Source organism: Arabidopsis thaliana, chromosome 2 (genome assembly GCF_000001735.4).
Source record: "Arabidopsis thaliana chromosome 2, partial sequence".
Lineage (NCBI taxonomy): Eukaryota > Viridiplantae > Streptophyta > Magnoliopsida > Brassicales > Brassicaceae > Arabidopsis > Arabidopsis thaliana.
In genome coordinates, this window is record NC_003071.7 from 13,757,038 (window position 1) to 13,781,842 (window position 24,805).

At 36.3% G+C, this 24,805-nt stretch overlaps 5 protein-coding genes across 10 annotated transcripts; 4 read left to right on the top strand and 1 right to left on the bottom strand.

The window, feature by feature from the left end:
* The first annotated feature begins 555 nt into the window (after positions 1-555).
* On the top strand, positions 556-4,115 carry AXL (AXR1-like protein). 3 transcript variants are annotated; one of them, NM_128800.4, is made up of 14 exons: positions 556-702; positions 811-983; positions 1,077-1,240; positions 1,334-1,444; positions 1,531-1,610; positions 1,741-1,891; positions 1,986-2,079; positions 2,329-2,417; positions 2,621-2,694; positions 2,792-2,954; positions 3,025-3,110; positions 3,290-3,373; positions 3,460-3,640; positions 3,742-4,115. In NM_128800.4, exons 1-14 carry the CDS (start codon positions 665-667, stop codon positions 3,823-3,825), a joined length of 1,572 nt encoding a protein of 523 aa, NP_180800.1. In that variant the 5' UTR covers positions 556-664; the 3' UTR covers positions 3,826-4,115. The 3 variants fall into 3 exon arrangements, with proteins under 3 accessions (NP_180800.1, NP_001031465.1, NP_001325390.1); NM_001036388.1 differs by having other exon boundaries at positions 3,217-3,373; positions 3,742-4,040; NM_001336394.1 differs by having other exon boundaries at positions 3,025-3,373; positions 3,742-4,107.
* Positions 4,073-8,571, bottom strand: AT2G32415 (Polynucleotidyl transferase, ribonuclease H fold protein with HRDC domain-containing protein). 3 transcript variants are annotated; one of them, NM_001336395.1, is made up of 13 exons: positions 8,144-8,571; positions 7,811-8,052; positions 7,634-7,732; positions 7,397-7,480; positions 7,097-7,183; positions 6,871-6,991; positions 6,560-6,747; positions 6,442-6,480; positions 5,814-6,331; positions 5,210-5,714; positions 4,958-5,117; positions 4,522-4,852; positions 4,073-4,333 (listed from the first exon to the last, which is right to left on the bottom strand). In NM_001336395.1, the coding sequence occupies exons 1-13, from the start codon at positions 8,382-8,384 to the stop codon at positions 4,270-4,272; spliced, it is 2,679 nt and encodes an 892-aa protein (NP_001323729.1). In that variant the 5' UTR covers positions 8,385-8,571; the 3' UTR covers positions 4,073-4,269. The 3 variants fall into 3 exon arrangements, with proteins under 3 accessions (NP_001323729.1, NP_850189.5, NP_001189656.1); NM_179858.5 differs by having other exon boundaries at positions 4,100-4,333; positions 6,560-6,744; positions 8,144-8,419; NM_001202727.1 differs by having other exon boundaries at positions 4,105-4,355; positions 6,560-6,744; positions 8,144-8,419.
* Positions 8,572-14,258: 5,687 nt separating this feature from the next.
* AT2G32430 (Galactosyltransferase family protein) lies at positions 14,259-17,465 on the top strand. Its single transcript, NM_128802.3, has 11 exons — positions 14,259-14,701; positions 15,044-15,143; positions 15,231-15,304; positions 15,379-15,590; positions 15,684-15,747; positions 15,864-15,936; positions 16,024-16,144; positions 16,244-16,331; positions 16,415-16,540; positions 16,616-16,725; positions 16,917-17,465. Exons 1-11 carry the CDS (start codon positions 14,589-14,591, stop codon positions 17,063-17,065), a joined length of 1,230 nt encoding a protein of 409 aa, NP_180802.1. The 5' UTR covers positions 14,259-14,588; the 3' UTR covers positions 17,066-17,465.
* An 85-nt stretch (positions 17,466-17,550) lies between these two features.
* Positions 17,551-20,989, top strand: KAO2 (ent-kaurenoic acid hydroxylase 2). 2 transcript variants are annotated; one of them, NM_001202728.1, is made up of 9 exons: positions 17,551-17,702; positions 18,543-18,866; positions 18,981-19,458; positions 19,538-19,801; positions 19,870-19,956; positions 20,052-20,130; positions 20,221-20,327; positions 20,435-20,556; positions 20,650-20,989. In NM_001202728.1, exons 2-9 carry the CDS (start codon positions 18,631-18,633, stop codon positions 20,744-20,746), a joined length of 1,470 nt encoding a protein of 489 aa, NP_001189657.1. In that variant the 5' UTR covers positions 17,551-17,702; positions 18,543-18,630; the 3' UTR covers positions 20,747-20,989. The 2 variants fall into 2 exon arrangements, with proteins under 2 accessions (NP_001189657.1, NP_180803.1); NM_128803.4 differs by lacking the exon at positions 17,551-17,702 and having other exon boundaries at positions 18,533-18,866; positions 20,650-20,965.
* Positions 20,990-21,282: 293 nt separating this feature from the next.
* On the top strand, positions 21,283-24,361 carry AT2G32450 (Calcium-binding tetratricopeptide family protein). The gene has a single exon (NM_128804.3). It carries the CDS (start codon positions 21,577-21,579, stop codon positions 23,983-23,985), a length of 2,409 nt encoding a protein of 802 aa, NP_180804.1. The 5' UTR covers positions 21,283-21,576; the 3' UTR covers positions 23,986-24,361.
* The last annotated feature ends 444 nt before the right edge of the window (positions 24,362-24,805 follow it).

Sequence of the window (24,805 nt, forward strand, 5' to 3'; positions counted from 1 at the left end):
TAATCATTTTATTTCTTCTCAAAAGTTTATTCTCTTAAGTTAATTTGTCAATGAAATGTTAATAGTATTTCATTTTATTTTTGCATAAAGAGAGACCCGTAGCAAGGCAAAATTTGAGTTGGCGTTTTTTATTCATAATAAAGATTTTTAGGCGGCAAAAAACTATTACATAATGAGATTTTATCACTTATTCATCTAATAATATTTAATTAAATTACATATGTGTTTTTTTCTAGCTATGTCATTTATTTTTACAATTTATATAAAATTTTGATATGTTTCCATGTATATATATATTTTAATAAATGAAAACTCAATCCAGAAAACATAAATTTTGATTTTATTTTAAATTATATGTTTTTATTTATAATTTGTTATCTCTTTTATACATTAAGGTGTTTTTGCAATAATACAGTCTTAATTTTTAAAAATTACAATTAAGCCCTAAACTTTGTAAATGTTCCAAATTAGGAAGGAAATAAAGAAAGGAGACAACTTAAGGTTCTCTTATTAAATGCCATTCCCTTTCTTTCTTACAAGTCACAACCTCTCTCTCTCTCTCTCTCTCTCTCTCTCTCTCTCTGCGTCTTTCTCTTTCTCTCTGTCTGAAGTTGAGAACACGAACCACTGAAAAACCCGCGAAAGACTCGAGCACGAACCAACAATGGCGGAACCCAAAACCAAGTATGATCGTCAGCTAAGGTGCACTCTTTCTCCTCCCAACTCTCTTTCTCTTCTTCAACTTCTCTGTCTCTTTCATCATTCTTCTTAATTTCGCTCAAATTGTGATGATTGGGGATAAATTCATAGGATTTGGGGAGAATTAGGTCAATCAGCTCTTGAAACCGCGAGCATATGTTTGCTCAATTGTGGTCCAACTGGCTCTGAGGCTCTAAAGAATCTTGTTATTGGTGGAATCGGAAGTATCACCATTGTCGACGGATCTAAAGTAGAAATTGGCGACCTTGGAAACAATTTCATGGGTATAATTCTCTCTTTTTCATCTTTCTTAAGCAATGCGTTTCTTCTATTTGCTGTTTATTGACATTTATTGATGATTGTTGTTGATGTTTCAGTGGATGCGAAGAGCGTTGGTCAGTCAAGAGCCAAAACGGTCTGTGGCTTTCTTCAGGAGCTTAACGATTCTGTTAAAGCAAATTTTGTTGAGGAGAATCCAGACACTTTGATATCGACAGACCCATCTTTCTTCTCTCAGTTCACTCTAGTTATCGCCACTCAGGTACATTATGTTGAGGATTAGATAGTTTCTAGTCTTTGTTTTCAGATTTTCACAGAGCGTTTGCCTTATTAGTTTGTCATGTGTTGATTGTAGCTAGTAGAAGATTCAATGGTGAAATTAGATAGAATCTGCCGGGAAGCAAACGTCATGTTGGTTTTGGCTCGCTCCTATGGACTTACTGGGTTTGTTCGTATCAGTGTAAAGGTAAGATTTTTGTGGATAGAGTGCTTTGTCACTTGTCATATGGTCTGTCTGCTAACTGCTATGTCATGTTCGCTCTTTCCTGTCAGGAACACACCGCTATTGAGACAAAGCCTGATCATTCTCTTGATGATCTCCGCTTGAATAGTCCATGGCCTGAGCTGAAGAGGTACTCTGCTTCAATCTTCTCACTCGTTATGTGTTCTTGCCATTCTTTAAACTTGTGTTTCAAATTACTTTTAATCTCCACAAACTTGCAACCAGTTGAAAGAAAATCTTATTTATTCAATGATCTGCAGCTATGTGGAGTCCATTGATCTAAATGTAGAAGAACCCGCTGCCCATAAGCACATTCCTTACGTCGTCATTCTAGTCAAGGTGGCTGAAGAATGGGCTCAACACCATAGCGGCAACCTTCCATCAACCAGGGAAGAGAAAAACGAGTTTAAGGTATCCTTACTTTTTGTTAATCAGCAAACAGTTATTAATCTTTGTTTTTCTTGTGATTCCTTGTCTTTATCTCTCTTACTCCTTGAAATTTTAGGACTTAGTTAAGTCCAAGATGGTATCAGCGGATGAAGAAAATTACAAAGAAGCCCTTCTTGCAGCTTTCAAAGTCTTTGCTCCTACAGGAATCAGTAAGTATACATACACCTCGTCTTGACATCGGTGGAAACTGGACTTTTAAATATATACTATAGATGCTGGAAATAAAGAAATTGGTTGGAGAATGGGAAAAACTGCAACGAGAACCAAATGGACAACTATCTACTATTTTCATGAAGCATGATTCATTGCTGCTCATTCATAACAGATCAGTTAACATTGGAGTTCAAAATATGAAGTCAGTTTTCACATTGAACTAAACATGTTTTCTTTTTCTCCAGGCCAAGAGATTCAAGACATTAATCATGATAGTTGTGCTGAAGTTGGCTCAAATTCCTCAGATTTTTGGGTAATGGTAGCAGCACTCAAGGTTTGTAACTTGAAAGACCTCACTTCAAAGCACATACTTCATATTGATATTTCAAACATGGAAGGGGTTGAGAACGTTTGTTGGGGTTTTAGTATTTTTTTGATCCAAGTTAGCTTTTTTTTCTGATTCCCATCAACATGGCTCAAATTCCTCAGATTTTTCTGATCCAAGTTAACCCTACTTATTATATGCATCATCTGCAGGAGTTTATTTCAAATGAAGGTGGTGGGGAGGTACCACTTGAAGGTTCCATGCCTGATATGATATCTTCCACAGAGTAAGTTCTCCTGTTCTTGCTTTTGTTTCATGGGAGGGATAAAATTCGTCCATCACCTTTATCAGATTACTATATAGCTGTATTGTATCTTTTGCAGGCACTACATCAATTTGCAGAAAATCTACCATTCCAAAGCGGAAGCTGATTTTCTTTCCATGGAACAGAGAGTAAAAAGTATTCTAGTTAAAGTTGGTCAGGATCCAAGTAGCATCTCAAAGCCAACTATCAAGAGCTTCTGCAAGAATGCACGAAAACTTAAAGTGAGAATGCTGAAATTTCTTACAATTTGATGTGTACTGTATCATTAAAACCGGGAATTGCGCCTTGTAGGTCTGCAGATATAGAACGATAGAAGACGAGTTCAAAAGTCCTTCTACAACAGAACTACATAAGTACTTGGCTGATGAGAATTACAGGTAAGAATGACTTCGTCAAAATTGATTCTTTTATACGACCATAGAGACTGTGATAACAAAAATATTACTGGAGTATATTTGTAGAACTGAAAAATAATATTTACAGTTGCAGCATTTTGGAGGCATGTTGCTGTTAGCTCTTAAGGGTCTTACCACTTTTCTGTTTATTCCTCTTGCAGTGGCGCAATTGGATTTTATATTCTTCTTAGAGCTGTTGATAGATTTGCTGGTACCTATAAGAAGTTTCCTGGACAGTTTGATGGGTAAGAGAACACATTCTGGCAAAATTTGATTGTATCTTGAATAATTTTGGCATTGTTAGGCCATTAACATGTCTCTTTTCTCATAGATCAACTGATGAGGACGCATCCCAGTTAAAGACTATTGCCCTGAGTCTTCTTAGTGAAATGGGTTGTGACGGCTATGAACTTCAGGAAGAACTGTACAATGAGATGTGTAGATTTGGTGCTGCAGAGATTCACGTGGTTGCTGCTTTAATAGGAGGAATCACATCTCAAGAAGTGATCAAGGTTCGTTTCATATCCATGTTGCTCAAAATGGTTACCCCGCAGTATCAAATAGGAGTGTGAAACAAACATTAACCTCTTTTATGGTTTGGCAATGTTTGCAGCTCATCACAAAGCAGTTTGTTCCCAAGCGAGGAACTTTCATCTTCAACGGCATTGATCACAAGTCTCAGTCTTTGACATTATAGAAGATTCTTAGACACTGGTGGCTGCAGAAGAACTCCAACATATCTTTTACCCTCACTTCAAGTTGAAACTTAACCTTTTCTTGGAGTTTTTATTCTGCTATACACCAGACTAACTAGATATCATTTCTTTGTAGAAACAGTTTCGAATTCCTCATGTATATTGATTGATTTTGAGCCGCGGTTCAAAACCGAAGAGCTCGCGTTAAGTGATGGGCATAGAGCCATTTTTGTATGACTTTCCTAAAGCAAAATTCTGGTATCGTTTCAAAATAGTCATATACTGCAATTTTAAAAGGATCAGACTTTTGGCTAAAACAAAGTACAGAGGTCTACAGAAGAATACAACAACAAACCACTGATGCGGTCGGGGGATTACAAAATAATCCTAGATTATGACAATCCAAAATTGACGAAACGGTAGAGATGGTACAGAAACAGACAAATCTACTCGGTGGAGAGTCTCTTTGTGGGATTGTAAACGCTGAATTCTCCAAAGTCTCTTCGGCCACTAGCAACAAAACAATCAAACCCTTGTAAAGAACAAGGTCCACATAAATTCACTTTTAGTAAATTCAAAGACTTTTGGTTCTCTAACACAAAAGTTGTTACTTGTCTCATGTCACAACAAGATATGATAAACATCCAAGTAGAACCTCAAGTTTATAATTAAAAAGAAGACGTAAATCTAAGGTTTACCTGTGACTAACATTCCAACCACCAGGTAAATGGCGAGGATGAACAGCATCAACAAACACTTTTCTCCACCTTTGACAGAAATCACGTACACCATCTTCTCCATGTTCCCTTAAAAGATATTCTACGATCTGTTTCCCGTGCGGTCCATGTCCTAACAAAGAGAGTTTGGAGTTTTGTTGGTGCAACGTATTCCCATTACACTGAGTATCATTTAGCTCTTTAGCTCCATCTCCTTCACTTGTACCATCACCACTATCATCAACAACTGTGCTCCTTTCTACAGTCATAATTTTCTCAAAATCTGCAAGAGCCTCCCCATCATTGTTTTCATCTAAAGATACGAAGTTGTTTGCATCAGTATTTCTGGATATCAAAGGATCATCATATCTTACACTTTATCAACCAACACAATTTTCAATGCTTATTATATGGTTACCTTCTTGTTTGTCCATACCAGCAACCTCTGCAGAATGTTTGAAGGAGACCCCTTTTTTCCTTTCGAGTTTTCTTCTTTCGTGAGGGCTCAATCCGATGAGTAAAGCTTTCTCTAAATCTTCTTCAGATAGGTCCCGTCCACCGTAATACATCTTCACAGTCTATATTCAGAATCCAAAAGAAAGTATCAATAACAGAATACTTGGTTCAAATCAATTTCTTGAAAGTTGAAATAGTTAGATGATCACATCACCTGCAACAATTCCTCACGGCGACTTGATGGCATTCTGTTCCCATGTCGCAAGAGCGCCATTGCAGCTGATCTAAGATGTAATGGGGAGACACCTGCATCCTCAGAGTCACCAGTTGATTCATCCTCCACTAAAGAAGACGTCCCTTGTGCTTCTTTTGAATCGAGTACTCTACGAACAAAAAGAGGAATTCCAAATTCCGTAGCGATTTGTTTCTTGTACCTCTCTGCAGCAGCATGTGCAACTTCATGACAATCCACACAAAGAAGAACAATGTCATGAGATCTATGACTTTTTAGGTGCTCAGGAAAATGAACTCTATAGCACGACGGTATTATTCGGTAACGGAGATAATGTTTCCCTTCCCCACACCCAACACATATATTCCTCTTGGTCTGGATATAAAAATCGTTCCCCTCATCTTCTGGACGCCCTTTGGGCTCAAACAAAAGCATTATCGCAGGTGGATTTTCTTCAACTAGCTTCGCAAGGCCACGGTTTAGATACCTGTAAGATATTACAAAGATATATAACTTAGAGAGTAGGCTCTTGAATCAAAGTAACTGAGGAAGTACAGATACAATACAACAGTAGATCATCATCTACCATTCAAGTTTTCTTTTATCGCAATAACATAGCAACCGTCCATCATTAGCGTATATTCTACAGTTATGATAAACGGGAGCCTTGCAGGAAAACTTCTTAACAAAAAGCTCTCGCGAGGCCTTCCGAGTGAATTGCTGCTTGAAGTTCTTATGCCCATTTTGCTTGGGAGCAGAGTGGCTACTTAGCTTTGTCTTGAAGTTCACCAAAAGGGAATAGTTGAACACAGAGATTGGACATGTTCCATTTGTGCCCAAGCATTTCTTAAGAACCACCGGTAAGAGATCATCCAGCTTAGCCAACTTGTCCAGAATCATTTTATATATGTCATCCAAATGACTACAAATAACAGGATATGGAGACTGAACAGAGGAACTCAAGCTCGGGGAAGACTCTGTAGCCAAATCAATATGAGCTATTGTATCATATATCTCTTCGGTTGTAGTTGGCTGCTTACAAGAAAGACCAACTATAGCTTGGTCAGATAACACATATCGCGTGCTTTCATCATGAATCCGTCCCTGCAAAAAATCATGTCTGAATGAAATAACGACAAGGAAAATGTCTTGCAGCTACAACATTTTGAACTTGAAACTAATTAAAAAAAAAAAAAACAGGGGAATCAACTCACCATTAAATCTCTCCATGCACAAAGCTTCCTAACAAGCTCCTGTTGCGAAAATACGAACATCAACAAAAAGTTTCGATATATAATTGAGTACACATAATGAGGTGAGGGGTATGCATACTTCTGCGTTCAAGGAGATGTTAGACTTATCTCCGTGTCCGTTTAAATGCCGATAAATTATTGAGGAAGACGCAGCACTACCAGGAAAATCTTCAGTTTCTTTCGTGTACAATTGCAAACAGGTCATGTTTGACCGCCTACTAGCCTCGAGAAGAAAATGGAATCTGTCATCGGGGCTAGATGAATCTTCTGATACATTTCACATTTTAGAACTTTGTTGCAAGAATAAAACAATATCGCTAACATTGTTGCCGGGTTAGCTCTACTTTTCCATCATATACTAAAATGTTTCTCCATAGCAAAGATGCCTACCAGTGGCTAATTGTTTGAGTTCAGTTGTCAAACTATCTGCAATATAAAGCAGATAGTGTGCATCTGTTCTAGCATATCGCACCATCTCTTCGGACAGAGGACGCTGTCTCCAATCTTCACGCTTCATTGAAAATATCAAAGCAAAAGAGTTAAAGTCACCAACTTAAGCTTCGATAGAAAAGAGTAAGACATGGCTAAAAGACTAGTGTAATGTTAAAGCACTGACCTGCAGCAATTTGTTAGTAGCCACTCCACATACTGTCTCAAGTAAGTATGCCAGTGATCGTTGAGGCTTTGACAACACTTCACATGCCTGATTTATCGCAATTTAGTGGAACCCTTTTAGAATACTGCAACACCAACTTTATTCACACCTTACTATAAAAAAACATGGGTATATGCATATAACAGAATAACAAATAACAACATTTTCTAAAAACGGCAGAGTTAGCAGAACACACAAATTCTTCTATGCTGACTCATTCCAAAAGCTTAAATATTTAGAGCAGGATAGAGAAATGTATACCTTGGCAGTATCAAACATATTAACAACATATATATGGAAGTCTCTTTGAAGCCAGATAACATCGTTGTCAGCCCCGTGAAACACCTAGATGCACCAATCACATATTAATGTTCCAAAATGCACATAGAAATTTGGGGGACTAAATCATCTTGTCAGAAACATACAAGTGCTACATAAGACTTCTTCCAAAAATTTGAAACAAATTAAGTTACAAGATTCTAACACTGAACAATATACCTTACAAATATTAGGATCAGAGAAAACAGGACGAAGAATACTCATTACATCATGTAACGCAATTGTGTCCACCAAAAAGTCTTCCTCATGTGTAGAAATCTGCAAGTTTCAGAGAAGAATTAAAATCACAACTTCAGCGGTTAAAAAAAACTACAACGATTCTTACAAGTTGGTTACCTGAATTAGAGCAGTGAAACCAAGAAACGACCGCAAACTATGCTGCTCAGTGTCAACCGCAAAAACTTGTTCTTTTGCTAATATTTCTGCAAGTTCCTTTAACTGCGACTCTGTCTCAACCCACACATATGAATCACTCATTTCCAATGAACACTCTCCTCTCAAAAATCCAAACTCAATCTGAGGATTCTCTAACAAAACAGTGATCTCAGTTTCATATGGATGACCATTCGAAGGTTTCTCTGCATTAGTTTCAAATATAAAACACCAAAAATCAAAATGCAAATTCATAAACATTAAAAAGCATTCAAAACTTGAGATATTGAATCCCACCTAAGGAAGAAGAAGAAGCATCAACGAGCTTCAAGTGTTTGAATTCAGAATAAGAGTTATCCGCAAGAACACGTTTAAAACCAAACTGAGGCTTCAGCTCAGAATGCAGATAACACGAGCTTAAAGAAGATGTCTGCTTCCTCCTCTGGCGGCGCCGGCGATACTCCGTCACGAACAGAATTGTCACCGCCACCAGAGAAGCTACGGTAATTACGACTTTAGCCTTTTCTTTGAGCTCCATGTTTTTTTTCTTCTAACCTCGAAAAACTGTTCGTTAGTGTTCCCGGAGCAAATCTGTCTGCGGCATTTCTCGGTGACGACGGCGGCAAAGGGCCATGAAGATCTTAACACGTGTCTTATTTAGAATCCCGTCAAGATCCTGACACGTGTTGTGGCTATGGACTCAAACAGGCCCATTTGTAAGTGTAGACATAAACTTGGATTCCTTGGCCCAAAAACCTCAAAAGTCTTTGAAGCATATTAAAATTTCAACGACACCACTTGTGTCTTGTGTCTTGTGTTAGTTGTTGTAGTATTTTTCACTTGTTGTCTTATTTTATAGCAGAGAATTGAATATTTTGTATGGTGTGTGATATGATTGATTGACCTAATGTTTACATGACGTATATTCCAAGAAGTCCACCTATAGTTTCAACCATAAACGTAATTAAAAAAGGGCAATTCAAATTTAAAACTATGCTAAATATCCAAATCCTAAAAGAGTTTTCCACTAAGAAATATTTGATATAATATATCAACATGTGGACTCAGATATGGAAAGATGTATATACGACAAAAAAAAATATTGTAATTGACAAAGAATGCATAAAATTAAGGGATTTGGGGCCATTGAGAGTGAGAGCTAGTGTGAAAGTTTATGGCAAGTTTTGGGCATCACTTACTATTGACTCCATACCGGTGGTAATTTTAACTGAGACAAAAATATTGAAGTTGTGAATTATTTATCAATAAGAGCATTAAATCGTTGTAGCAGATAATCAATAGTGATATATAGTCTCATGCTGCATTTATCAATGCCCACTATCGTGACTAAGAAAGTTCAGTATTTTTGGACTCCAAAACTATGTGGTCAACGTTAAGATATAGAGGAAGTAAATTTTCTAATAAAGAGTAAATTCTCTCGGTAAGAGTTTTAAAACAAGTAAGATCAACGTTTAAGTCATATGCACATAATTGTCGACAAAAAACCTTGGCAAAACGGTAATTTCAAAAAGAAATAAAAGTTTATAAATTTGTCGAACGAGTAGATTTTTACAGATATATTAATAGAATATGTAAAATGGCCTCTTAATAATGTAGTGGTCTCTTAATAATTTATGAAATTACAACAACAACAACAAAAACTGAAAACGTTAACCGAAGAACCAAGCCATACCAAATTTGTTTTGGTTATCAGCAATTTAATACAGTTATTAACTATTTGATAAAAACAATATGGTACGTAATTCTATACCGCATAGTATTATAGTAATGTATAACAAAAAGAGCTCGATAGAAACAGCGAATTTATTTCATGATCGTTTTTGGTTCTCTAAAAGCGTGGCACATCTAATAAGAATCAAATCTTTAACAACTTTGTTTCATCTTTACGTTTCAAGTTACTCTCCGAGACAAATTTTACCACACTTTCGTAACTTTATCTCACTTATAAAGCAAACTACGGACAACATTGATCTGATTTTCTATTTCATAATATTTATGACTATGATTATTCTCGTACGTACAACTTTAATAAAAATTAGTGAAATGGTAAAAGACTATTAGACTGTATACCGTTAAATATATTTCCACCATGCAGATTCTTTATTATTTGCCACATCGATCTCACCAGCGGGATTCAAGTTTGACTAAGACTTTCTTGGAAGATTCATACCTAAGTAAAGAATTATCGGTAAATAAATGAATGCATAATGAATGAGATCACATATGCATTGCCTAAGTAAAGAATTATCAAGTTTGAATGTGCGGCTGTGCCTGGATTCAAAATATAAACTCAGCCTCAAATGTCGAACTATGCTAGTTATCGTAACACACACAAAAATACCTTTTGACAAAGGCGTATTAACAAGAACCCGGCATATATACATATGGAGATGGCAGCTTTAACTAGAGTTCGTTAGAAGACCAGAGAGACCAAACCAAACATATAAATTAGGTTGTTCCTATATTTTTCATTTAAAGTACAAATTCTCCTTTCTTACAAGCAAAGCACCTAAGCCTAACCATTTTAGGCTCTTACTTACTGAAGTAAACCTATATAAATTGACCGGCTTCATCCAAATCAAGCTAATATTTGGTTCTTGTAAATTTGAGATTCAGAAACGGTTTAAATTTTCTGCCATTATATTGTATAATTTGTAAGGGGAAACGAATGTATTTTGACCTAGTTGGGTTTTGTTTAGTTGTTCACTCGCGTGGTCGAAACCGGGTTACATATATCATTGCAAAAAAAGAAAAAACGTACAATGCATTATGATTTATCAAATTGACAGCCTGTGCAGTTGGTGCGTATGTACGTTGTATATACTTTAATGACACTATTTTTCCTAAGTTATTGGTGCATGTGTATTTGTATATAAATACATGTATAATTTTCATGCACATGTTAATCCATATGTAACGTAACTCGCTAGTCACTATATCACTTTTTGGTATGCCATTCTAGATTTGATTAATATAATTTATTAATTCGTAAATAATATAATATATATATAGATATACACTACCAGTATTGGGTGGTGGTGACTCAAATTTGTTTTGTAGTATTGAAATATAATGTAAAATTTCATGCAATACATTATATACAGATAAACATAATAAGTGCATAAGAACAAAAAAAGTGCATGAGAAAAAAAAGAAGACAGAAAGATATTTGGCCATTTGGGGATTCCATAGGCTCCGGAGAACACTTATCAAGGAGAGATCTGAAGCCTTTTTGTTATTAAATAAATTTGGATAGCATTGATCCAATATCAAATTCATTTTTCGATCAGCTTGTTAACTAATATAAGTACATTCGAACTAACTCCTTCAAACAGATGTCATGACACATGAGCACAAGCATCAATGGACTGTTATTCTATGATTTTTTTCTTATAAACAATTTCAACTACATTTCTTTAAAAACCGGCCTAAAAGAATTACTTTTTGATAAAAGTTTCAAAAAATAATGAATGTGGCATGTAACGACGACTGTCATGTCATATCCTCTCGTTGTACAACGTATGTGTGTTCCCTGGATAGGACATATATCCCATAAAATATAAATGATCCAAAAGATTACAAAATTAAAGTGCCATCAATTTTGGAGATGTCACCTCATTGTTAATTTATTGTCTATGTTATAATTTCATAGGTTCCATCAATTTATTTGCTAATGTCGAAAACGAATCTCAGATTTATGTAGTGATTAAAGTTTATCTATTCTACGTTTTACCGCGATGAATAAAAGTACCGGTTGATTCACCGTTTTGAATTATTCCACCATTTACCACCATTGGTAATGGTATAATACATGTATAGTAAACATGTGAAATCAAATAAATGACCATAAAACTTGCTAGAATTGTAAAATGATAGCAAATGTTGTATCCAGTATAAGATGTAAAACTTAAACAACCTCAGAATAATGTTCGATGATGGATGTATATAACGATCGACTTACAAAAACAGACCGAAATATTTGCTAATGAGGTGAAGTCATGTGGTATTGTTTTTGGACACAATTTAGTAATTTACACAAAGTGAGGAAAAATCATAGTTCCGTGGATGAAACTCGTGCCGTTGGATCCAATGATCATTACTTTAACGCAGTACCACGTGACGGAAAACGGAAAAACGTCACATGATTGAGCGGATCTAATGAACTGAACAGCCAACCAGATAACGACACATGTCCAATGGCAGAACCTTGTCACGTGTACTTTATTCCGACCGTCCCCTTTTGCAAGTGCCCCTCCCGTCACTCCGTCAGAACCGCTTTTCTCTTCTCTAACTTTTGTTTGTTTAATGTTTTGATTCCTAGAGATTACTACATGCTTCTTCTTGTTTTGGTTTTTGATCGAGCGTATTGTTCATAAATCGCTAAACAGCGTGAGAATTAGATCAATTTATAATTTAAGTATATGATCTATCATCGTGTTGATGATTTTTGGTGATATTATAAATGAAAACTGTCTTTAACTACCCAACAAAAAGCTATGCAAACGAGTGAACGACTTGGGAATGCATGTGGGAGTTGTTTGATAATAACTAAATTTCATTGGCTTAGACGCTTTATGTCATGTGTCACATGTTTATACTATTATTTCTCCACTAAGAAATTACTATTTGTTTTCGTCAAATAGATGGCAACAATCATTTTAATGCCACCTCAATGATTGTTTCTACGTACGGCTAAATGCAATCAATTGCACTGTATATATCATATATGCATGTGTTTGAAGTTTGAACTGATACATAGACCACTTTAAACTTTCTTTCCCAAGTCAAATTTATTTTGAGTTTATTAGCAATCACAGTCTCCCAATTTCGTCAAATATGATATGAAGTTGTATTGATCTTAAATTCCGTTATCAATTATATAGTTTAAAAACAGAAGTTGTTAGAAAACAATTCATAAATTTTTGATCCATTCAGCATAACAAAGGAAGATATCAGAAAAGTTTTCATTTTCTTATATTCATTCATTTTCATCTTCTCTTTATTTGCTCATGTAAATTTCAAATACTTTTCTTGATAGTTACAAAAAGTTTTGTAGTTGGAACGAATATAAAAACGCAAGCAATCTAATTAGCTTATGCTGCCGACGTGTTTGTCCCAAGAAAAAGACAAAGTCAGTCGTTTCACGTCACTTATTTTGTCAACAATAAATCAATAATACTGTTAACCAATATTGTTATAGTTAGTCACGTATAAACTTGCAAGAGTCAAATAACAATCACTCTTTAGGAGAACAGATTTGGATGGAATATATGGTCCTATCCCATACTTTTTCTTTAATATTGGAATTATGTGTATCGCCCTAATTAACCCCCGAACCCAGAGACTTCAGGCTAGCTATGATGAAAATGATATTCATGGTGTAAATAATTCTTTTTTTTTGTTTGTGAATAAAAAGTTTAGTTGAATAACGAATCCTATCAAGATCATGTGTTATCTGCTGAGAAAAGCTCAGGACCACCATGCCCTTTTTCATCAACCGCCTTATTCTTTCAACCTCTACGCTACACCCACACCAAAAGGAAAATTCTCGAAATATAGATTTTTTCATGCCACAAACATATATGTATATTTAATTCTCCCTTTGAGACGTATGATAATGGGATGATAATCTTATTGGTATATATATAATATTCACAACAGTGTAAAAATCACCAGAAAGGCAAAAGGCAAAATTTTGGAATATTATAGATTTCTAGCACGAATTAGTAGTTTAGTACACATCATTTTCTTTAGTGGTGTCAGATTTGGTGTCCTAACATCGCATTTGTTACTTCTATCAATTATTATGAAATATTTTCAATCAAATGAATATTAATTTTCTTTTTTTAACACTATGAATATTAATTTTTACTCCAAGAAAAATCAAGAGATTTTTTAATATACAATAACTAATTAATTGGCAACTATATCAATCTCATTTGCATATTGTTACAATATACTTTTAAATTATCTTGAATTTAGTAAACACATGTATATATAATATAATTTTTGAAAAGATAAATATAAATGTGTCTCATTATGCACCTTTAAAAACTAACAAAGCACCAATTATAAATGAATTTTTAGTTTTTTCCGCAGAAAGAAATATATATCTTTACTAGAAAAATTTGAAAAATTAGGTGGGTGTCTGTGAAAATATGAGTCATAAAGACAAGAAATAAGAAAGACATGAGATTTGATTAAATGAAAAAAAAAAAAAAAAGGCATACGATTGTTATCAAAATTACACATCATAATAAATTAGTTAGGTTTTAATAAAAAACGGTATTGATAGGGATAGTTGGGTAAAATCCAAGAAATGTCAGCCCAGAGTTGGTATAAGTATAAACCGGAACGGTTAAGAGTTCGTTCTTATTTCTTCTTCTTCAACGACCCCTCCTCTTCCACTCTTACGTCAAAAATACAGAGCCAGAGAAAGAGAAAGAAAGAGACCAAGAATCTATTTAATTCCATCTCTTATTATACAATACGAAACTACAGAGCACCACTTCTCTTTCAATTTCTCTCGGACTAATTGAAAAATCTCAACTTTATTGTTATTAGGAGGCTCTGAAGATTGATGAGCTACTTCTTTTTGATGTATCTGAATTTAACCTGATTTTTGGTTATGATTAATCTTATGGAGTTGATTGGATTAAATTAGCTACTTTTACTCCTGAGGAATCTCTATTCTTCCTCTGGTAGCTGAAGAGAATAAATAATGTCGACGAAGATCAAAGGAGAGCTTTTTCCCTCCAGAAGTTTAGTATCTAAAAAATGGACATTTTTACTCTGCTTTGGGAGCTTCTGCTTCGGAATATTATTCACCGATAGGTATGATTGTTAAAAATCTTGACTTTTGAATTTCCTCAGCTATTATTTCTGGAAAGTTTTGATTTTTGTTCTCTTTAGTTTTACATGATGTTCTTATGGTTTGTTTCTTCAGAGATTCATCGAGTCGTTATAGTAAAAGTTTCCTATTTTTATTTTATTTTATTTAACAATTTCCTTTCTGGGATTCTTCTCTTGCATCACCATTGTTTGATGCTCACTGTTTCTATTTTGGATTCCAAATTTGTAGTTCAATCCATGAGATCTGATTAAAGCTAGTTCTAGTCTGTTTCTTGGTTATGCGATGAGACTTTTTCTCAAAACTTATGAAACTCTCTGTTACAGGATGTGGATTATTCCGGAGTCTAAAGACATGCCTCGACCATCTGTAAGTACAGAAGCTGAAAGATTGAAGCTGATCTCTGAGGGCTGTGATCCGAAAACCGTGAGTGTTATGTGTTTCTGTTTGATTCATTTTAGTCAATTTTGGTTTGAGTATGTACAAGTTTTGATTGGTGTTTTTCTGTTTTAGCTCTACCAGAAAGAAGTAAATCGTGATCCTCAGGCATTGTTTGGAGAAGTTTCCAAGACTCATAACGCTATACAGTGAGATATCTCTTAAGCTGTAATGAACTATTTTAAAACTTCTCGGGTTTGAAAACGTTCTTGTTTAACTTCAGGACATTGGATAAGACTATTTCAAGCTTAGAGATGGAGTTAGCTGCAGCAAGATCGGCTCAGGAGTCTTTAGTAAACGGTGCTCCTATATCTAATGATATGGAGAAGAAGCAATTACCGGGGAAAAGACGGTATTTGATGGTTGTAGGGATTAATACTGCTTTTAGTAGCCGAAAGAGAAGAGATTCTGTTCGAACAACTTGGATGCCTTCAGGTTCTAATATCACCTTCTAGGTTCTTTATCTTCAAGATTGCTGATATCGATATGTTACTTGATGGATGTTTCTAATGAAAATATTGCTTGTAGGTGAGAAAAGAAAGAAGTTGGAAGAAGAGAAGGGAATTATTATACGGTTTGTGATTGGTCATAGGTGAGAGTTTGAATCTTTTAGTATAATGTCAGATATCGAATCAACCACAATGTTCTTACATAGTTTCTGAGATGATTCATACTCAGTGTTAATTTTATTTGGCATTGGTTCTTTAGTGCCACGGCTGGCGGAATTCTAGACCGATCCATTGAAGCAGAGGACAAGAAGCATGGAGATTTCTTGAGATTGGTATTTTTTTTTCTCAAGTTTAACTCTCGCGCTTTTGGTGTCCAAATCCTTGAATATTGGTTTCTCATTCTCTGCTACTTTCACCAGGACCATGTTGAAGGATACCTTGAGTTATCAGGCAAAACGAAAACATATTTTTCTACAGCTGTTTCGAAGTGGGATGCAGAGTTCTATGTCAAAGTAGATGATGATGTTCATGTAAATATCGGTAAGCTGAACAATCTTCCTACATTCAATTTCTATTTCCCAGTTTGTATGTTGCTCACATCAATAACGTGGTCAATTGTTTTGTTGAAAATATCTGCAGCAACTCTTGGGGAAACTCTTGTTAGACACAGGAAGAAACATCGAGTCTATCTCGGCTGCATGAAATCTGGTCCAGTACTATCTCAAAAGTATAATCCCATTTCTCTCACTTACCTTCTTTTTGAATCTCTTTCTCAGTTTTGTTTTAACTCACATTTTGTCTATGGAGCAGAGGAGTTAGATACCATGAGCCTGAGTATTGGAAATTTGGTGAGAATGGAAACAAGTACTTCCGTCACGCTACTGGACAGTTATACGCCATTTCTAGAGACTTGGCTTCTTACATTTCCCTTAATCAGTAAGATTTGAACTCCTTTGTACCGCATCATTTATGCCTCATTCTCCATCTAACTTCTCTTACAAAATGTTCCAGGCATGTTCTGCACAAATATGCAAATGAGGATGTTACATTAGGTGCTTGGTTTATCGGGCTTGATGTGACACATATCGATGATAGAAGACTATGTTGTGGCACTCCTCCTGGTACCTTCCTTCAAATATCTATAGACTCAGTTCAATACATCTTAGATGATTGTGAAGTGGTAAAAGGTTAAACTTAGTTAGTTCTATGCACCTAACTAGAATGTTTTTTTTTAAAACAAACCTTAACCAGAATCTGGATGTAAATGGTAATCATATGATATACACTAAATATGATTCTTGGTGAATTGCAGATTGTGAATGGAAGGCACAAGCAGGCAACATATGTGTAGCTTCATTCGACTGGACGTGTAGCGGTATCTGCAGATCAGCTGATCGGATAAAAGAGGTTCACAAGCGATGTGGTGAACCGGAAAACGCTATTTGGAAAGCCAGATTTTGAGGCCCTTCCACTACATATACATAGATCATATAAAGAAGTAGTTGTTTTCAAACCAAACGATCGGTCATCAAATGAATGATCACCCGGAAAACAACTCTTCTCCTTCTTCTTCATATTCTTTATGAACCAAGAAGATAGCTACATTTGTTGTATATCATAGTAACTTGCATAGTAGAGAGGACTATAGAGAGATAAGTACGAAATGAAACTCTAGCAGAGATAGATAGCGTTTGCGTTTGAGAAGCGTTTCCGATTAGTAGAAGGAAATTACAAACCAAATGCTGCAGCAAACGCGATTGCTTCTTTCTGATTTTGGCTGTTTTTGTTTTTTGTGGGAGTGAAGTAGCTTGTGGGTTTTATTTAGATCAATGCAAAGTAACGAATGTTTTTAATATCTTGTTACAAAGAAATAAGTATGTTATGAGGTAAAAATAGAACAGTGTTTTATCAAAGTTGTGCTCTTTTTAGTTTACTCTGTGCCACACAATCTCTGGTTCAATGGTGGTACGGAGATGGCGGAGAAGGCAAATCCGGCAAGTTCTGACACCTATTTAACCGGAGGGACTGAAATTTTGCATCTTTTTCTGCTCACGTAGCTCTCGCCAATGGGGGAGACGAAGCAGGGTGGCTCAAAAAGGTTCGGGCTTTCTCTCAAATGTGTTGTGGGTTGTGTTCAGAGGAAGACAAAATTGACGGATTTGATTTGGTGACAAAAGAAAAGTAACGCTTGAAGAGCTAAAATTGAACCAAACAGGAATAAAGTCTTTGTGTCTTTCAATGATTCACGAGAAATTTGATAGGAGTTCCTGTTTCTTTGTTCCAATTTTGGATTCTTCTGTTAAATTGTTTCCTTTTGATTCTGTTTTGGGAATGTGTGCTCTTCACCACCATTTACGGTCTTTGTATTCTTCTGCAACGTTTATTATTTAGAGTCTCACTTCTCCTAGACTCCTACTTTGAGTTTTGCTCTTTATCACCTTTCTGTCTCCTCTTTTTACATAAGTTCTTTGCAAAGTTTGGTTTTAGTTTGGATCCAACGGTACTGCAATTTGCGTGGTATGTTTTTCAGTTTAGAAGTTTTTTATGTGATTGTTGTGATCAATTTGCGTGGTGTGTTGTTCAATTTTGGAGTTTCTTATGTGATTGTTGTCATCAATGAATGTTATAAAGAGTATGGTTTTGGTAAAGAACATATTTTTCTCAAAGAAGTAAAGGCTTAGGGAAGAGCTATAGTGAGCTAAAATGGAAAAGAAAGTATGGTCACTGAGCACTACATGTGAACATCTATCCAACAAATAGATAGAAAACAAGCGGTCGGGTTCTTTAGTTTAAAGTTTAGATAAGTATCATTCCCTTGATAGACTCAACAACACTGTTCCACTATTCTAATTTTAAGTCTTTGTCCGTTTACTCTCCTTTGTGTTTAAGAAACCTCCTTTTATAGAGATATTTCTCACCATTTTTTATCTATATGCAGGGTATGATATAACATCTAGAGGATACAAGAGGTGGTCAGGTGCAAAAGATTGAGTTTTTTTTATAGGAGAGTGTTTACGACTGAAGCTATGACGGAAACGGGTTTGATTCTCATGTGGTTCCCTTTGATAATATTGGGATTGTTTGTTTTGAAATGGGTGCTGAAGAGAGTGAATGTTTGGATTTATGTGTCCAAACTTGGTGAGAAAAAACACTATCTGCCACCAGGTGATTTGGGATGGCCAGTCATAGGCAACATGTGGTCCTTTCTTAGAGCTTTCAAAACATCTGATCCTGAATCCTTCATCCAATCCTACATCACCAGGTGCTCTCTCTTCTCAAACTTTTTGCTTTAGTTGAGATTTTGTTTTTGCTCTCTTGCTTCTCCATATCATGAATTGAAAACTTAGACATACTCTCCGTTTCCTCAATGATGCAGGTATGGGCGTACCGGGATTTATAAAGCACACATGTTTGGGTACCCATGTGTACTAGTAACAACACCAGAGACTTGTAGGCGAGTTCTAACAGATGATGATGCCTTCCACATAGGTTGGCCAAAATCTACCATGAAACTCATTGGCAGGAAGTCCTTTGTTGGTATCTCCTTTGAAGAACACAAGAGGCTCAGGCGTTTGACTTCTGCTCCTGTCAATGGCCCTGAAGCTCTCTCTGTATACATACAGTTCATTGAAGAAACTGTTAATACTGATCTAGAAAAATGGTCCAAAATGGGAGAAATCGAGTTCTTATCTCATTTGCGTAAGCTTACGTTTAAGGTCATTATGTACATATTTCTCAGCAGTGAGAGTGAGCATGTCATGGATTCATTGGAACGGGAGTATACCAACCTTAACTATGGAGTTCGAGCAATGGGTATTAATCTTCCTGGGTTTGCTTATCATAGAGCTTTGAAGGTAAAACATTCAACAACCTCTTGTTTCCACTTGTGCATATCTCTTGGGATTTGAAGAGTAGTATTTTCCACTTATACAGGCAAGGAAAAAACTTGTAGCTGCCTTTCAGTCCATAGTGACTAACCGAAGAAATCAAAGGAAGCAGAATATTTCATCCAATAGAAAAGATATGCTGGATAATCTAATAGATGTTAAAGATGAAAACGGAAGAGTCTTAGATGATGAGGAAATTATTGACCTTTTGTTGATGTATCTTAATGCGGGTCATGAATCTTCTGGACACCTCACTATGTGGGCTACCATTTTGATGCAAGAACACCCTATGATTCTGCAAAAGGCTAAGGTAAATTAGAAGATATGTTTCACAATTTCAGTTTATACTCTTGAGTTGTGATATTCGTTGTACCATAGGAAGAACAAGAGAGGATCGTAAAAAAGAGAGCACCGGGACAGAAGTTGACGCTTAAAGAGACACGTGAAATGGTGTATCTTTCTCAGGTCAAGTTTCTGCCTCATTGCAACGTAATTTTTGGTGTTTATAACATTGTATGAGTTGTTACAGTCTTTTACTGATGGAAAGAGCTTTTTATCAGGTTATTGATGAGACCCTTCGAGTAATTACATTCTCTCTGACGGCCTTCAGGGAAGCAAAGAGTGATGTCCAAATGGATGGTCAGTAATCAGTATACTCATTACCTACATGGAACATGGTAAATCATCTTAATTTTTTATTATACTCATTTCTCATGTCTCTTCTTTCAGGCTATATAATTCCAAAAGGCTGGAAGGTTCTGACTTGGTTTAGGAACGTCCATTTGGACCCTGAAATCTACCCGGATCCAAAGAAATTTGATCCTTCAAGATGGGAGGTACGTAGAGATAAGCATTCTACAATGAAATGTCTTTGTAACTGTATTTGGTGATGCCGTCTCTTATATGTCAAAAGTATCTGAACATTGTCTGGTTCCTTCTACAGGGATACACACCAAAAGCAGGCACATTCCTTCCTTTTGGTTTGGGAAGCCACCTATGCCCGGGAAACGATCTTGCCAAGCTCGAGATTTCCATTTTTCTTCATCATTTCCTCCTCAAATACCGGTAACTTCCTCTCTCTCTGTATATAGCTCAGCTTTCAAGTTATCACTCTGCATGCAGAATCGTAATGTTTTGTTTCCAATGGCATAATCACAGGGTGGAAAGGAGCAATCCCGGATGTCCGGTGATGTTCTTGCCTCACAATCGACCCAAAGATAATTGCCTAGCAAGAATCACCAGAACGATGCCATAATCATCATCTTCAAACTAGTAGACCCCTTAGCAAATATATAAGCTTCGTCTCAGGTTTCCATTGTCTTCATCTTCTCTTAGAACTTGATCCAAACCGGTTCGGTTTGTGAATTTGGTTTACTAGGATGTATCAATAGTTTGAAGGATTTGTCAAAGTAATGTTGAAATTTTTCTCTGGTTTAGCTTCAAATTTGGTTATAAAAAAGTAAAATCGAATTTCTTGAAATAAAACCTAGCTTGATTACCACATCAAGGTTAGTGTGAATTGATTAAACTAATATCAAGGTTTGTTCTTTATTTCGCATTTATTAGCCAATAATGCGTCATTTTATCTCTTCTCTATCACATTTTCTAATTACAAGTGGAGAATTGACTTCTTCAATAAATATTCAATTTATTGGTATTGACTATTGAACTATTTATATAGTTGTACTTACTTTTCTCGAATTTTAAAAAAAAAATTAGAAAGACAAATATTTCGTAAGAATTAATCAAAATAATAAAAGATAGAGTTAAGCCCACAACAGCAGAGTACAACAACACCGTTATCTCCTGTCCACTATCTCTGAGTTTTTTTTAAGACACAGAGAGACAACAAATAGACAGCTCGGACTCTTGTACCACTTTGATTTCTTCTTCATTTCTTAAATTTAGCAACTTTTTTTCACAATACAAACCAGAGGATTAAGTAGCTTCTCTCAACAAAGCTTCGAAATTGATCCGTAATTAGTGTTCAATTTCGTGTTTTTTCCTACATTGGATTCTCACTTTTAGATTTTGTGGGGAGGGAAAGATAAAAGGTTGGATTTTTATTTTTCCGGTGAGGAAAAAATGACGACGAGAGGAAGCAGATCGGAGAAAGTCAAGAGAATTTTCCAGCAATTCGACGGGAATCTCGACGGAGGATTAAGCCGTGAAGAGATGTCAGCTCTCGTCGTAGCTGTGAACCCTAGGGTTAAATTCAGCGACGAACAGATAAGCGCAATTCTCGATGAAGTGTTTCGAACCTACGCTGAATTCATCGACGGAGATAAAGGTTTGACCTTTGACGGTCTTCTCCGAACTTACGACGACGGTGCTGGAGATGTTGATCGTGATTTCGACGCTTTAGGGATTGAGTTTAACGAAGAGACAAAGGGTGCCTCTGAAGCTTCGTCATCTTCGATTACTGATGAGAGAGCTGTTGAAGCGCAGAAGCAGCAGAGAACGGCAGCTTGGGCGGTTTCGCCGAACCATGGTATTGTTTTCGATGAGACGTGGAAGCTTGTTGATGATTTGGAGATTTTGGTTAAGAGATTGAAGTCTAAGCAGGAGAAAGATGGGAAATTGAAAGTGGATAATAATAATGTTGATGCGTTTTCTGAAGCTGGATGGTCTAGAGAGTTAGGACCGTCTTCGGATATTTCGGATAAGAGAATCTATTGGGAAGAATCGAGTCATGATTATGGAGTGTTTGTGAAGGAATTAGGTGTGTTGAGAAGTAAAGCAGATGGTGCTAGATCAAGAGAAGAAGCTTTTGATGGACATATGGCGATTGGTAAGGTTTTGTATGAGCACCAGTTGTTTAAAGAAGCTCTTGTTAGTTTTAAGAGAGCTTGTGAGTTGCAACCGACTGATGTGAGACCTCATTTCAAAGCTGGGAATTGTCTTTATGTATTGGGGAAGTATAAAGAGTCGAAAGACGAGTTCTTGTTGGCGTTGGAAGCTGCGGAGTCTGGTGGGAATCAATGGGCTTACTTGCTTCCTCAGATTTATGTCAATCTTGGTATCTCTCTTGAAGGTGAAGGTATGGTTTTGAGTGCTTGTGAGTATTATAGAGAGGCTGCGATTCTTTGTCCAACGCATTACAGAGCCTTGAAGCTTCTAGGTAGTGCTCTGTTTGGTGTAGGAGAGTATAGAGCTGCTGTGAAGGCTTTAGAGGAAGCTATATATTTGAAACCGGATTATGCTGATGCGCATTGTGATTTGGCTTCGTCGCTTCATGCAATGGGGGAGGATGAGAGGGCTATTGAGGTTTTCCAGAGAGCTATAGATTTGAAACCTGGTCATGTTGATGCTCTTTATAACCTCGGTGGGCTTTACATGGATTTGGGTAGGTTTCAAAGAGCTTCAGAGATGTACACTAGAGTTTTAGCGGTGTGGCCTAACCATTGGCGTGCACAACTCAACAAGGCTGTGTCCTTGTTGGGTGCTGGAGAGACCGAAGAAGCTAAAAGGGCTTTAAAGGAGGCCCTGAAAATGACTAACCGAGTTGAGTTGCACGATGCGGTATCTCATCTGAAACAGTTGCAGAAGAAGAAAAAGGTCAAAAAAGGAAATAGTGCTAACGAAGAAGGTCCGTTTATTGTTGTGGAATCTTCCAAATTCAAGACGGTAGGCGAGAAGACTACTTTAAGGCCAGATTTAGCCATAGCTCTTCAAGTTAGAGCCTTCCAGAGAGTCACAAGGCTGTGGAAATGCGATGTTGAAGCATTAAGAAGAGAGATGAGAGACAACAATGTTCCTGTATCCTATTCCGGCAATGGAATTCCCACAAAATCTATAAGGAGACCAAACTTAGAAGAGATTCTCCGGCGTCTGCTTAATGTCCTGAAACCTGAAACTTTCCAAGGAGCTATTAAGGCCATAAACGAGAAAATCCTCTCGGTTCTTGATGATTCAGGGTCGGGAAGAGTCGATTTGGGAATGTTTTACGCAGTGATTGCTCCTTTATGCGGTGGCCATCCAGACAAAAGGAAAAGAGTTGCATTTGATGCGCTACTTTGGAAACCGGTAAACGAAGGAAGCTCTCAGATTACAAAAATGGAAGCCGTCAAATACATCAAACTCTTGAGAGCTATCTACATACCATCACAAGGAATGAGTGAAATGTTAGAAGTTCATGGAGAAAGCGATGATACTTCGACGGTAACATTCAACCAGTTTCTAGAGATGTACGATGATTCAGAGTGGGGATTTGGTATCATGTCGACTGTTTTTAAACTCGAAACAAGAGATAGGAATCGACACGGGAACCAGGTTTGTTCAGTTTGCCGATATCCGATTATCGGGTCTCGGTTTAAGGAAGTGAAAACAGGGTTTAGCCTCTGTAACCAATGTTACAGCGAAGGGAAGATTCCTCCAACGTTTAAACAGCAGGAGGAATATAAATTCAGAGAGTATGCGAGTGAAGTGGAAGCCATGAAAGCTAAGTGTGTTTGTTTTTCAATGCAATCTCATAAAAAAACAATAGCCACTTGAAAAATATCCATAAGTTTTTTTTTTTGGTGGTATAATTCAATTTCCACAGTTCTTGTTTCTTAAATCTTAATCTGTAGTCTTTTTTTCTTAAGTTGTGTGTATAGTTTTGATGTAGTGTGTGTTGGTGAGCAAGTATGATTGATGATTTCTTGTTGTATTTTTTTTATTTTCCACTCAATTTCAGATTAATATGATTTTGTCGATGGTCGTGAATGGAATAAACTGTATTCAGTTTCTAGAATGTAATTTCTGACATTTTCAGGCTTGGCCAGTTTCTGACTTTCTTGTCAGATTCAGAATTTCATAGCATCTGTAGTCATTTGCATATTGATGCTAAATTTGGAATGAGTGCTTTTTCAGCTTTTTATCTTTTAGTACTACTTTTTTCTCGCATTGTGCTATTTGATTCAGTATTATTATATGAAATGACATTTTAGAGAAGGAATTATTACTATATTTTGAGGAACTTAAGAAGAAAGAAAACTGTAGAGTGAGTGACATCAATATATCCAGATAAAGTAAAGTGAAAATGTAGAAATAAAGAGACTTCTGATCCAAGAACTGCAGTGTGATGTCAGAACTCAGATAAGGTGCAAGTACAAAGATTAAGGAACCTCATAAGAAAAAATATGTTATGGACCTACTTGCATACATAATTATTATCTTTTCTTTCTTTGGGAGCCGCAATTTAAGGAAATTATTTCTTGGAATAGTGTGAAATAATATGCAAATGACATAAGCCAATGGCAATGGATGCAACTAGTTGGTTCACTGCCCAATCACATTCTCCTCCCCCATTTTCTACTCTCGAGCTCTTACT

Bases quoted from the DNA above. Each gene is read 5' to 3' on its own strand.
- AT2G32430 (NM_128802.3), top strand. From the start codon at position 14,589: ATGTCGACGAAGATCAAAGGAGAGCTTTTTCCCTCCAGAAGTTTAGTA. The intron at 16,145-16,243 runs GTAAGCTGAACA...AAATATCTGCAG, and splicing joins TGATGTTCATGTAAATATCG to CAACTCTTGGGGAAACTCTT. The intron at 16,726-16,916 runs GTACCTTCCTTC...GGTGAATTGCAG, and splicing joins ATGTTGTGGCACTCCTCCTG to ATTGTGAATGGAAGGCACAA.
- KAO2 (NM_001202728.1), top strand. From the start codon at position 18,631: ATGACGGAAACGGGTTTGATTCTCATGTGGTTCCCTTTGATAATATTG. The intron at 20,131-20,220 runs GTCAGTAATCAG...CTCTTCTTTCAG, and splicing joins GAGTGATGTCCAAATGGATG to GCTATATAATTCCAAAAGGC. The intron at 20,557-20,649 runs GTAACTTCCTCT...GCATAATCACAG, and splicing joins CATTTCCTCCTCAAATACCG to GGTGGAAAGGAGCAATCCCG.
- AT2G32450 (NM_128804.3), top strand. From the start codon at position 21,577: ATGACGACGAGAGGAAGCAGATCGGAGAAAGTCAAGAGAATTTTCCAG.
- AXL (NM_128800.4), top strand. From the start codon at position 665: ATGGCGGAACCCAAAACCAAGTATGATCGTCAGCTAAG. The intron at 984-1,076 runs GTATAATTCTCT...TTGATGTTTCAG, and splicing joins CCTTGGAAACAATTTCATGG to TGGATGCGAAGAGCGTTGGT. The intron at 1,892-1,985 runs GTATCCTTACTT...TTGAAATTTTAG, and splicing joins AAGAGAAAAACGAGTTTAAG to GACTTAGTTAAGTCCAAGAT.
- AT2G32415 (NM_001336395.1), bottom strand. From the start codon at position 8,384: ATGGAGCTCAAAGAAAAGGCTAAAGTCGTAATTACCGTAGCTTCTCTG. The intron at 6,332-6,441 runs GTGAGTTGATTC...GATTTTTTGCAG, and splicing joins GTGCATGGAGAGATTTAATG to GGACGGATTCATGATGAAAG. The intron at 5,715-5,813 runs GTAGATGATGAT...AATATCTTACAG, and splicing joins GATAAAAGAAAACTTGAATG to GTATCTAAACCGTGGCCTTG.